We start from the raw sequence: 12,025 nt of genomic DNA on the forward strand, positions 1-12,025 counted from the left end.
TCTTTAAAATGAATTTTAAAATAACCACTGAACCAAGTGATTGGTCAAGATCAACTCTTCCAAGGCTTGTATTTCCACCGGGAGTTTAGAAGCCATTCATTCTTGCTTTTGTTCAGCACCCTTCGTTTCCTTCAACATTTCTTGCCAGTTCTTCTCCATTTCTTCCTTACAGGTGAGAAAAGCATCTTCCAGTCGTCTCATAGAGTTGGCCAAGTCTGGGTTAGCACGCATCACCACCATATCATAAGCCATCCATGTAGCCTGCACTGGGACAGGGTACAAAATGCAGAGTCACTAATTTGATGAGATTTGTTGCAGTGGCATGGATGAGAAGGAAAAGACGAAACTGATAACAAAATGGAAGAGTCGCCATCTCTGAGACTAAATACCTCTTCAAATACACTTTTAAGTTTCAAACCAGTGCTGCACTCACTGCAATAACTAACTAGTTTACTCATTACAGATAGGTAGACGTGTTGGTCTGCCATAGTCAAAATAAAAAAAATCCTTCCAGTAGCACCTTAAAGACCAACTAAGTTAGTTCTTGGTATGAGCTTTCGTGTGCATGCACACTTCTTCAGATATACACGTGTGTATCTGAAGAAGTGTGCATAGCTCATACCAAGAACTAACTTAGTTGGTCTTTAAGGTGCTACTGGAAGGATTTTTTTTTATTTTAGTTTACTCATTGACAGCTTTCCACAACATCATTGACCCTCAGGGAAGAATGACATGCTGCTCCTGGGTGTACATATCTGTGGGGTGGGGCCACTCATCCAACACTTGCATTAGAAAAGCAATAGAATATCTCTCCCCCCCCCAAAAAAAAAATGTGCATAGGGAATTATTAAAACAAATCAGCGAGTTTTCCCAAATCAGACTGCAATGATAGCAAAAGCAGCTGTTCTTCCCCCTGCCCACAAAAAAATATAGATTAATGAAGATCCTCCCAGATGGCAGGAGGATGGCTCTGTTTGCATTGTGATCTTAACCCCCCACAACACACACTTTTCATCACCCCTACCCACCTCAGCCAAGTTTGAGAATCGCTGTTATAGGGCACATTCAGTAATTTAAATGTTATTTTTCAAGTTAACTAGACCATGGTGGCAGAACAACCTAATGCTATTTATGACAGCTAGCTTGCCGTTTTTATCCAATCTGGCTGAGAATAGGTTTTTTTTTTAAAGTATGTACTAATTAGTGGAAATGTTTGAATGAATCTGTAATAGAACTCCCGCAAATATTGTCTCACATCAAAACCTAGATTAGGTTCTGAGGCATTGTTTAATTATCCAAGAGCTCGATCAGTATTTGACTTTCTTTGTGCCATTGCAATCCTCTCTACAAAGATTCCAGGGTTGTTGTTTTTTTTAAAAAAGAATCCATTTGAAGTCTATAGTAGTTTGAGAACCTGTCCTTGAACTGAAAAACCTCTTTAGAAAGTAACCTGAGAGAAGAGAAGTGGTGGGTAAGATTTAAATCCTCTCTCCACCCATTTCATGTTTGAAACCCACCCTCACACTGCTGTTCTCCCTGCAGGTTCAAATCTATGTTCACAAAAATCAATGTGTAATTTAGCTCTAATTCATTATATTCTACCAGGAAAATCTTTCTTGTCATATTTGACAGGATACTATAAAAACAAGAAATTCTGTCCATTGGTTATTCTTATAGTTAGGAACTCAGCATTCAAAAGAATGGTAGCATCTTGAAAGGGATAATTGTTACGTTGGGGTTTTGTTATTGTCTGTTCTGTGAGACCTGAAAAATCAATGCTTTGTGGAAAGAAATAGAGAGCATACTTAAAGGTGCTTAAATTAGCAATTTTTCTAATGAATAGTACTTATACAGTAGTAACTGTATAAGTAATCTACAGTTTCTATGGACATATGCCCAAGCAGTTTAGCATGTTCCTGTCCTGACACTACAGAACTTATTCAGCTCTTAATTGCATGTATTGATTAGTTATACTCAGATGTGGATGAGCATCAGACCCTCACATCAGATTTAATGGATCCTGAATGAGCATTGTAATCTGCACACTAATTTCTCCCTTGGTGGCTCAGGGGGAAATAATTAGCAACACATAAATCCTCTGCAGGAATAGCACCACACCTGATAGTTTTTCCATGTCTTCCAGGAGCTTCTCTAAATCCCTGTTCAGATCCTCAAGCATTTTTACCATGTTGTCGTAATTTCTTTCACAGGGTTCACATTTGGCCATCTAACAGGGAAGAAGGAAGAGATGAGTGGCAGTACAACTTTGTGAAACCGAAGTTTAAAGCACACAGAATGTTCTTACACTCTTTTAATAATTTCATGGTATAGAAGAGAACGTTTTGTATATTTTAAGCATTTCTACCCTGATCTTCAGGCAAAGTGTCCCAGAGCAGCTTACTGTAGGTTAAGGCCAGTAAGAACAGTAAGTAGACAGGCTTCAACAGGGAGTAGGAAAACAAGCGAACTCAGGCACCAGTTCTCAGTGGTTGATAACAGGATGCCATTATTATTATTATTATTATTATTATTATTATTATTATTATTATTATTATTATTAGACTTTATATACCACTCTGTACCCAAGGGTCTCAGGCTAGACCAGATGAGCTCATCTTTTGTTCTTAAAAGTTACAAGTTCTTATAATGAACATTGCATATCAAAAGATTTGAGCATGAGGAGGAACTAAATGCAGCTGGTGTCTTAGCACAGTCTATGGATTGGGTCCAATAGTTCCACCCCGCTGCAGAAGCCAGAATAGGGTCTGCAGGGTCTTTCCCATTGTTGCTGTGACTGAGTAAACACTTTATGCAATTGGACCAAAATCAGAAAATTGTAATTTTCACCCTTCCCCCCCCCCCAAGACTGCAAAACACCCCAATGAATTTTGGATGAATGGATATAAAATATTGAATACTTGCAGGGCGGGGGGCTACAAGTATGTTTAGAGAAAATGAACTTAAATGATTAATTCAATACTTCTGAAAATCAGAGCACTTCTTATGTGTCAAAGTAAAGATCGAAACACTTAACTTCTAACACTTCAGATTGCAAAATTATACCTCTTGACAGCTGTGCAATAGTGGGCACATGGGAAAAGAAAACCTCAATTACCACAGTAAATGTAGAATAAAATCAAATAAGTATATTAGTCACAAGCAAACAAACAAGCATCCCTAGTAAGTAGTCCCCAAGTGCCAAAGAGAATATATTTTAAGTGCACACTTGAATTTTTGGCTACAGTACCAGTTAGGCACCCTAGCTTAAACAATAAATTCATCTATCAGGGCTGAAAAAGATAGACACTAAATCACTTTGAAGAAGATGATGCTGACAATAATTTAAATGCTTAACTTCAGAAACTCCAGATCTCAAACTGTTTTTGCTTTATACTATGCTTGTGGAAGTGAAATCTTGCCAAAAATAGTGCCTGCCTCAGGCAGAGACGTGGCAGAGAGCCATTGTTGGATTAGGGCCAGGGAATTATGGCCATCCAAAACAAAAGCTGAAAAGCTGAAAGTTTCACGGTAGATTCAAAAGGTTCCTCATAAAAGCTCTAATGTACAGATAAGGGATCTCTGCAAGAACAGCAGGTTCTAGAGAAAACTTTCCTTTTGGAAACACTTCAAGGGAAGATGACCAGAGAGGGAACCATATTACCGAACACATTCACAATACTCTACAAAAAACCTGAATGATCCCATCTTTAAAACCATAGGATGGATTTTGTTTAATATTGTGAAAGGGCAAGATATGAATATTTGAAATAAAATAATAAATACAGCTAGTTTCGGAAATGGAGCGATCATTCAAGGAGTCCATGGCTTGAACTTCAGCTCTGAACTCGCTATGGGACTTTGGATGTGCCACTTTCCACTTCATCTCCTGCATCTATAATACAGAGACAAATATACTTGCCCTCCAGGATTTTTTTTTAAGGACTGGGAAAATTGTGGAGTGCTTTGAACACTCTAAAAAGTGCTTCTCAACAGCCAATTTCCGTTGTCTTTTGCACAGTCAGTATTGCATCTGGTAAAACTACCAACCGTTCTCTCCCTAAGCCCTTCTCCACTCCGGCCCTTCATCCCATCTCATAATTACACTTCCGAATTGGTACAGCGATGCTGATTATTTTTAAGTGTTCATCCTATTATTTTTGAATTGTTATATTTAATGCTGTTCATCTGGCATGTTGTACTCCACTTTGAGCACGATTCTGTGGGAAAGTGACATACAAATACACTTGATGATGATGATATAAATTCAGATTATTATTATTATTATTGAAAGACTAGCCAGGGGAGATGGAGGCACCCCTGTGCTCCTCAGCTCCTCGCAACCAACCTACACGGAGCACATTCCCTTCCCTTCCCTTCCCATCGCATGCCTGCCTAGCTTAGCCTCCTGCTCAGCTGCCATCTTGGGGGTCCTTTCTCAGCCTTGTTCCTCAGCGCCAGGAGCCTGCAAAGCCACACACATCCCCATGGGACACTAGGAAGCTCCTTCCCCTCTGTCCCTTCTCCCCGGAAAAGCCTCAGGAACCCCAATGTCTCCATCCAGTCAAGAGGTCAACCCCGTCCTCCCTGTGAAACTGGCCGATGAGAGGCTGTTTTCATTCATATATATATATATATATATATATATAATGTCTATGTATATATGTATATATATATACATATGTGTGTGTGTGTGTGTGTGTACACAATTATGTATATGTATATATACATATGTATATATACATATATATATGTGTGTGTGTGTGTGTGTGTGTGTGTTTGTGTGTATACACAATTATACACACACACACACACACACACACACACACACACACATATACATATATATACACACAATTTAATATTCCACACATTTATCATATAAAAGAAAAATAATTAAAGAAAATAATCAAAGAAGAATAATTAAAGAATCCAAATATCCTCCACCCACCCTTATGACTTCCCTCAACTTCCCCTTCCGGTTATTTGAATATTTGCTACTTCTGCTTAATTTCCAAGTTGTTGTTTCTTAACCTTTATCTTTGTTTTCTTAATTGTAAGTGTTTACTCAAAGCCTACTCATGAGTCCACTAATTCTTTACGACGTTTCTGTAAATACAGCATAAACGGTTCCCAGTCTTTTTTAGAAGTCTCTATTGTCCTTGTCTCTAAGTCTTCCTGTAAGTTTCGCCAGGTCTGCGCATTGCCATTCTTCCTCTTCGTTGGTACTTTGTTGTCCTTCCATTTTGGGGGCTAGTAAAATCCTCGCCGCTCTTGTGGCAGACATGAATAACTTGATCAGGAGAGGCTGTTTTCAGCCCATTTGGGCCAATGGTGCCAACACTGCCCCCCCCCTTGAGATGTATTTTATTTCCATTAAAAATTATACACCACTTGATTAAAAAAAGCAAAAAAACACCTCAGAGCGTTTTGCACTGCTTCTTATGGAGGAAATACATTGTCGGGAGCAGCTGGGCCTGGTCAGGAGCAGCCAGACCTTACCCCTGTGGTTGTGCTTTCCCTCCTCAGCATACCATATTATTATTATTATTATTATTATTATTATTATTATTATTATTATTATTATTGAAATTGATATACCACCCCAATATCACAGGGCCTGGTTTACCAGGACACAGTACCACAGAGAAGTGGAGAGGAGAGGGAAGCCTCAGAAGCGTCTTATATTTTCTGTCCCCTCACGTTTCGCCAGGCCTCCATCCCCAGAGGGCAGCCCCACCAAGCCAGGCCTTTTCTGTGGTGGCTCCGCTTGTGGGCTGCTCTCCCCAGGGAGACTCGCCTGGGGCCTTCACCAACATCTATTTCAGTTTCTCTCCAACCAGGCCTTGGGCTAACTGACCAAGCTATATTGGTTTGTTTTTATTGTTTATTTTGTATTCTCTTTTTGTACTTTTCCGTTGCCCACCGGCCTGGGATCTTCGGGAAAAATGTAATTAATTGATCAATTAATCACCCCAGCATGGGAGATGAAAATTAGTAAGCCATCCTATTTCCCCTACTTCACAATACGCAAGTGGACAACCAAGACACGCCGTCCCTTTCCTTTCTCCTCATCCTTCTTTCTCTCATCCCTCTCTCTTTCCCCAAGGCCCTGGCCCCAAGCAGCCCCTTCATCCGACCCCCAAGGCCGCATCCCCCCACTTTCCTACCTTCCCCCTTCAGCAGACAGCTACACAAACCTGGGCACAGCTCACCACCACTGGCCCTTCTCCCTTCCAGCCAATCCCAAGGCCTAGCGCTGCCCAGTTAGAATGGACGGGGGCGGGGGCAGAAAAGGCCTGGAGAAGGGGCAGGAGCCATTTTAATATGGTCTCTCATATATATATATATATATATATATATATATATATATATATATATATATATATATATATATATATATATATATATATATATATATATATATATATATATCAACAACCTCAGATATGCAGATGACACAACCTTGATGGCAGAAAGTGAGGAGGCATTAAAGAACCTTTTAATGAGGGTGAAAGAGAAGAGCGCAAAATATGGTCTGAAGCTCAACATCAAAAAAACAAAGATCATGGCCACTGGTCCCATCACCTCCTGGCAAATAGAAGGGGAAGAAATGGAGGCAGTGAGAGATTTTACTTTCTTGGGCCCCATGATCACTGCAGATGGTGACAGCAGCCACGAAATTAAAAGACGCCTGCTTCTTGGGAGAAAAGCAATGACAAACCTAGACAGCATCTTAAAAAGCAGAGACATCACCTTGCCAACAAAGGTCCGTATAGTAAAAGGTATGGTTTTCCCAGTAGTGATGCATGGAAGTGAGAGCTGGACCATAAAGAAGGCTGATCGCCGAAGAACGGATGCTTTTGAATTCTGGTGCTGGAGGAGACTCTGGAGAGTCCCATGGACTGCAAGAAGATCAAACGTATCCATTCTGATTACAGATAGGTAGCCATGTTGGTCTGCCATAGTCAAAATAAAAAAAATCCTTCCAGTAGGTCTTTAAGGTGCTACTGGAAGGAATTTTTCTATCCATTCTGAGTGCTCACTGGAAGGACAGATCCTGAAGCTGAGGCTCCAAGATTTTGGCCACCTCATGAGAAGAGAAGACTCCCTGGAAAAGACCCTGATGTTGGGAAAGATGGAGGGCACAAGGAGAAGGGGACGACAGAGGACGAGATGGTGGGACAGCGTTCTCGAAGCTACCAGCATGAGTTTGACCAAACTGCGGGAGGCAGTGGAAGACAGGAGTGCCTGGTGTGCTCTGGTCCAGGGGGTCACGAAGAGGCGGACACGACTAAACGACTAAACAACAACAACAAAAATGGTAATTTGGGGGAGAGGCGAGCAACGAGCCCGGCAGGCACTCATGGCAGCACCCTGGGGACTTCAGGGGGCCAGCAGATTCACAGGTCATTTGCAACTCTTTTTTTAATTTTGAAACGGGTGTGTGGCATTGTGTTGCACAGTAGCTGTTAGATTGCTTTCCATGAGAAGGAACGCTCAGATGTAATCTGGGGACAACCATTCCATCAATTTGCAGCAGAGGAAGAAACCTAGGAAGTAAGGCCACCCCAGCCCTTCAAGCGTCTCCTCTCCGTCAACTGTTTCTGTTCCTCGCGTTCATTAACTTTAATAATATTGTTACACGCCAACCCAGTCTCCGCAGCAGTGTGAGAATCAAGGGATACTAAGCACGCTTGCCAGGGTATGTGTTTCCTTTTGGAATAATGAGGCACAGTGGAGCCTGTGGTGTCTTTATGATACGTGGTTTATTTACACATATATGCAATCCAATGGAGGGCTCTCCAGCATCACTTTCCAAGAGGGACTGGCCTCTCCCATAGCCACAGCATTGGATTCAAAACAGACTTTCTGCTTTTTTTACTTTCTCTCCAGCCCACTGCTTAGTAACTGTTCCTTAACTCCTAACTGCCATTCTAAACTCTAACCCATTAGACTAAACCCTTGGCTTTGATCCCCTGAAGGAGGGAGGAAGTAGGGTTGCCGTATTTCAAAAAGTAGAATTCCTCACACCCGCAAAGTTGGAGACAGAGGCTTATCTGTCTGCTTATTTCCTGGTTCTAACATTCCAACTTTAATTCAGTTCTAACACTAACTTAATCCAGAATTCAGGGTGTCTTGCACCACAGATTCATAACAGTTTGAAGCTTTGATAACTGCTGCCTGAGCTGCCTGGTTTTTGTCTTCCCTCCTCATCCCTTCTTCCCTCGTGCTACATACAGCAGAGAGCACCATTTCCTGCTGCAAAGCAGCCACTGCCTCCTCCTAACTACGTAGCTGAACAAATATGTTGCTGCACACCTGCATAACCTGTTCATAGGGGTATGATATGCTAATCGATGTGGCTGAGGAAATGACTTCTAGCATTGCGGTGGAACAAGAATCCGTAAGTCAGGATCGAGAAAGGCTCTTTGTTCTGGGATCTTGCTCTGCGATGATGAATGAAGAAGGGATGTGCCGATGGACAACGTTGTGTAGGGAGCCCTCAGGATTCTAAATATAAGAAGAATAGGATTTGCGGTAAGGACTGAGAAACTTTATCAGAGATGTGTGAAAGAGGCACTGGGATGGAGTGTTGCTTCGGAGGAAGGCTGGGCTGCCTCTAACCATCGTTTGTGCTCAGCCTCTCCAATGAGACCTTTTCTCATCAGAAAGAATAAATTTGGTATAAAATGTTCTTTGGGCCTGTTGGGGGTAGATTGTGGATTTATGTCAAGTATTTGAACATGATTCTAAACCAGAATGTCACAAAATGAAAGGGAAGCAGTTTGCATGAGGGACCAATTCTTGTTTGTAAATTCCATTTCACTGCACTCTGCACCAATTGGTTTCACCCAGAACCAGATTTCTTGCTATCTCTGTTTATTAAATAAAAAATAAAAAAATGATCAGGACATATGACAGGAAGAATTCTCAGGCAGAATAAGCAGATTTAAGTAACTCTACCTTCTGATTCTCTTTTGCAAATGCCTCCCCTATATCAATATTCCAAAGGAAACATGGACCTGGGGAACCCATGTTTTCTTTGCAGAGTGCAGTTGTATCCTGGGAGACTAGAAAAGATCAACTGCCTTTGCTATCATTCCATGTTTCTGCCAGGTTTATCTTTTGTAATTGAGAAACTTCTGACTTCCCCAGAATAAGAGAGACTGCTCTGCCGGAGCAATATACTTTTTTCCTAGTTGTGCGTGTTGGCAGGAACCTGAAATACTGGCTTAACCAATGCATAACCTATGATACAAATAAAATAGCATGATCCTATTCGAGGACAGAGTTCAAAAGAACTGAATGAGTAATGAAGAGTAATGAGTCAGAATAGCATGTATCACCAGCAGAGAACTTCTGGACCCAGAAACATAACTCAGTAATCATAGCCTTGGACAGGCTATGAGGCAGAAGGTTAGAGATATCAGAAAATCCTGCAGTGGCAGGAGGGAAAGGGGTAGTTGCTAGGTTAATGACACATAATCAATAATTTGTTCCAGTTTTCAAGGTGTTGATGAATTCTGACAAGCTTTGTAATGCCTTCAAAGTTTTGCTGTGTGGTTTCTGTTTTCTCAATATTGCAGACTATTATTTGAAGTGTTAGTATTGGTATCCGAGAAAGAATAGCTTCAAGCAGTGGTTGCAAAGTGAATTAGCCTCAAAGGGAGTAAATAAGAGAGGCGTGTTGAGCAGGTTTTACATGAAACCCTTGAAGGAAATTGGAACACTTCACTGGGCAGCGTCTTCCATTGCCAAACGGCTTAGATAATCTAGGGAATTATTCCTAGCGCTTAACCTGCTAGCTTTCTTCTCAGTTGATTTAGAATACAGTAATTGCTGCTGTCATCATCTACAGAAACATATGTGGTTGCGCCCTGGAGTTGCAGCCTAGAGTAGGCAACTTTTCAAACTGGTACTGTAGATGAAACTGTGAGAAGGAAGTTCTTGCACTCACCTGCTGTGAGTAAAGGTCTGCTCTTGAAACCGTGTTACATTTTCTCCTAATCCACAATAGATGGGCATGTTCAAACAAAAGCATTAGAGCATTCAGAATGGGAAAGTTCTTGTCTACACAGGTAAGTTTGCCAAAGGTGTAGTCAGTGTCCTTCTGGGGTAGATCCAAGCCTTCGTCTTTTAAAACAAACATTCAAGCACATATATAGCAGTTCAGCCAAGAGATCAACTCAGCCTTGTCCTATCCACTTGCGTCTGTTCATGCTCAGGGGACGTTGGTGAATGGAGAATGTTTATATAGTATCTAGATAAAAATATGAGGAAGTGTTGCTGTGAGTACTTGGGCAATAGAATATTGATGTGCAAAAGTTGCACGCACCCGGGCCAGCACATAGATAAGAGCTTTTCAGATATCTTGCCGCCAAGTGCAGCGCCTACCTTGGTAAGGGCTTTTTTTGAAAACATCACCTCTAAATCAGCACTAAATTGCTTTCCTTCATAGAACTGTTTTATTGTATCACATATGCTGATAATTAGTTTAGCAGAAACTGGCCTGAGATATAACAGATCACTTTGCAAATGGTGGAAGTTTTAATTACTGTAATAATAAACTAGTAAACTGGATTGACTACAGGTCTTTGGATGAATGCTTCTGATTCTATTGCATAACTTTCTAAAACTTCCCTTTAGAAGTTTTTTTTTTGTAATATTGACTTTAATCATTGAAACTATTCTGAATATAGAACTGTAAACCATTACTCTGATTACTTTATGGGTAGGTTTATACATCCCACTTTTTAAGGATTAGAAATTTCTTCTGTTTTTCTGTGATTAATGTTCACAGCTCTTTTTAAGGCATTTATGCAATCACAGATTCTTCTTAATTGTCAATAAATTCATCTCTTTTACCATTTGGGGAGGGGTGTGTGTGTGCGCACGCGTGCATGCAAATGTTAACCATGGGCGGATTACAGATTAGATTGTGAATACCGTTTGTTTATTTTATACCTAATAACTTGGAAACATGGCGAAAGTCATTATTATTCCTGTTTAAAATGTTTTCATTTGCATCATTTTGGAGTGTCAAAGTAATGTTTAGTCATTATTTGTTTTCTATCTTGAAATGGCATTAGATTGATAAAAAATAATGTATTTCATATATCTTTACACTGGACATATGAAATCGTCAAAAGTAAACAGTACAGTGTCTGTAGAGGCAGCTTGCATGCACAAATATTTGGTGGAGAAGCAGATGGTAACTCCTATATTAGGAACGATGTAGCATGGAGACAATGAACTCTGCTTTTGTCACCATGCAGTTCACAGGTGGCTGTTGTGTTTGTCTGCGATGCACAAAGAGCTTAGCATCATGCTTGTAGTTCAGCATTTGCCTTTATCTACATCATTTGCAGTGATGTTTCTTTTTACTTCATGTGTTTTTATCTGATTCCCCCCCCCCCCCTCATTGCAGAAGCGTGGCTTCTGTCTCCTTATCTTAGATTATTCTGGTACAGCTGGGCCATTCTAGCCATTATGGTTTGCTTCAGTCATCCTAGGATCTGTCCTTTTTAAAAAACTGCATTACTCTTTGTCACGAACTCAATGTTGTTGTTGTGAACCCACTTTGAATGCCTCTTCAGAAAAAGATGCACATAAACTTGACTTTTCAAAAAATGCTTGTAAAAATAGTTCTGAAGTTATTTTTGTACTATTATGTGAAACAAAGAGACTCTTCTGATGAATATGTGGATTGTGCAATCTCACAGACTTTAAATAAGGAGGGGGAGGAATAGGAGGACCTTTAGAATTGGGTCTGGAAGTGTGCTGAGGGCCTGCAAGGTATCAGGGGCACAACAAACCCAGTCCAGTCAACATGTTTTTGAAGTTCATTTTTTAGATCATTTGTTGTTTATATAGCACCCTCAGTTTACATAGTACTTAACCGAAGTTACTCAATAATATAAGCAAAAACAAAAAACAGAACCACCCAAGTCCTTGTGAAGGAGCTTTTAAACTCTATAAACCGAAACAACAGTTGTAATTCATTAATGTTTAGTTGTTTTTTAAT

The 12,025-nt window shown here is 40.5% G+C and overlaps 2 protein-coding genes across 12 annotated transcripts in view; one reads left to right on the forward strand and one right to left on the reverse strand.

Moving 5' to 3' along the window:
- SYCE3 (synaptonemal complex central element protein 3) lies at positions 1-10,057 on the reverse strand. 6 transcript variants are annotated; one of them, XM_083482048.1, is made up of 3 exons: positions 9,959-10,057; positions 2,119-2,227; positions 1-266 (listed from the first exon to the last, which is right to left on the reverse strand). In XM_083482048.1, exons 1-3 carry the CDS (start codon positions 10,040-10,042, stop codon positions 97-99), a joined length of 363 nt encoding a protein of 120 aa, XP_083338174.1. In that variant the 5' UTR covers positions 10,043-10,057; the 3' UTR covers positions 1-96. The 6 variants fall into 6 exon arrangements, with proteins under 6 accessions (XP_083338174.1, XP_083338179.1, XP_083338176.1 ...); XM_083482053.1 differs by lacking the exon at positions 9,959-10,057 and adding an exon at positions 8,032-8,055; XM_083482050.1 differs by lacking the exon at positions 9,959-10,057 and adding an exon at positions 6,168-6,307.
- STYK1 (serine/threonine/tyrosine kinase 1) overlaps positions 7,318-12,025 on the forward strand; it is a 23,028-nt gene continuing 18,320 nt past the window's right edge. For 2 of the 6 annotated variants that reach the window (XM_083481877.1, XM_083481881.1), the window contains exon 1: positions 8,240-8,538. The gene's annotated coding sequence lies outside the window, so the exon portion shown is untranslated. Of the gene's footprint in view, positions 7,703-8,239; positions 8,539-10,194; positions 10,400-12,025 lie in introns of those variants that run through there. The other 4 variants (XM_083481879.1, XM_083481882.1, XM_083481883.1 and 1 more) reach the window with 4 other exon arrangements.

The sequence above is a fragment of the Podarcis liolepis genome (assembly GCF_965112155.1).
Source record: "Podarcis liolepis genome assembly, chromosome: 17".
Classification (NCBI taxonomy): domain Eukaryota; kingdom Metazoa; phylum Chordata; class Lepidosauria; order Squamata; family Lacertidae; genus Podarcis; species Podarcis liolepis.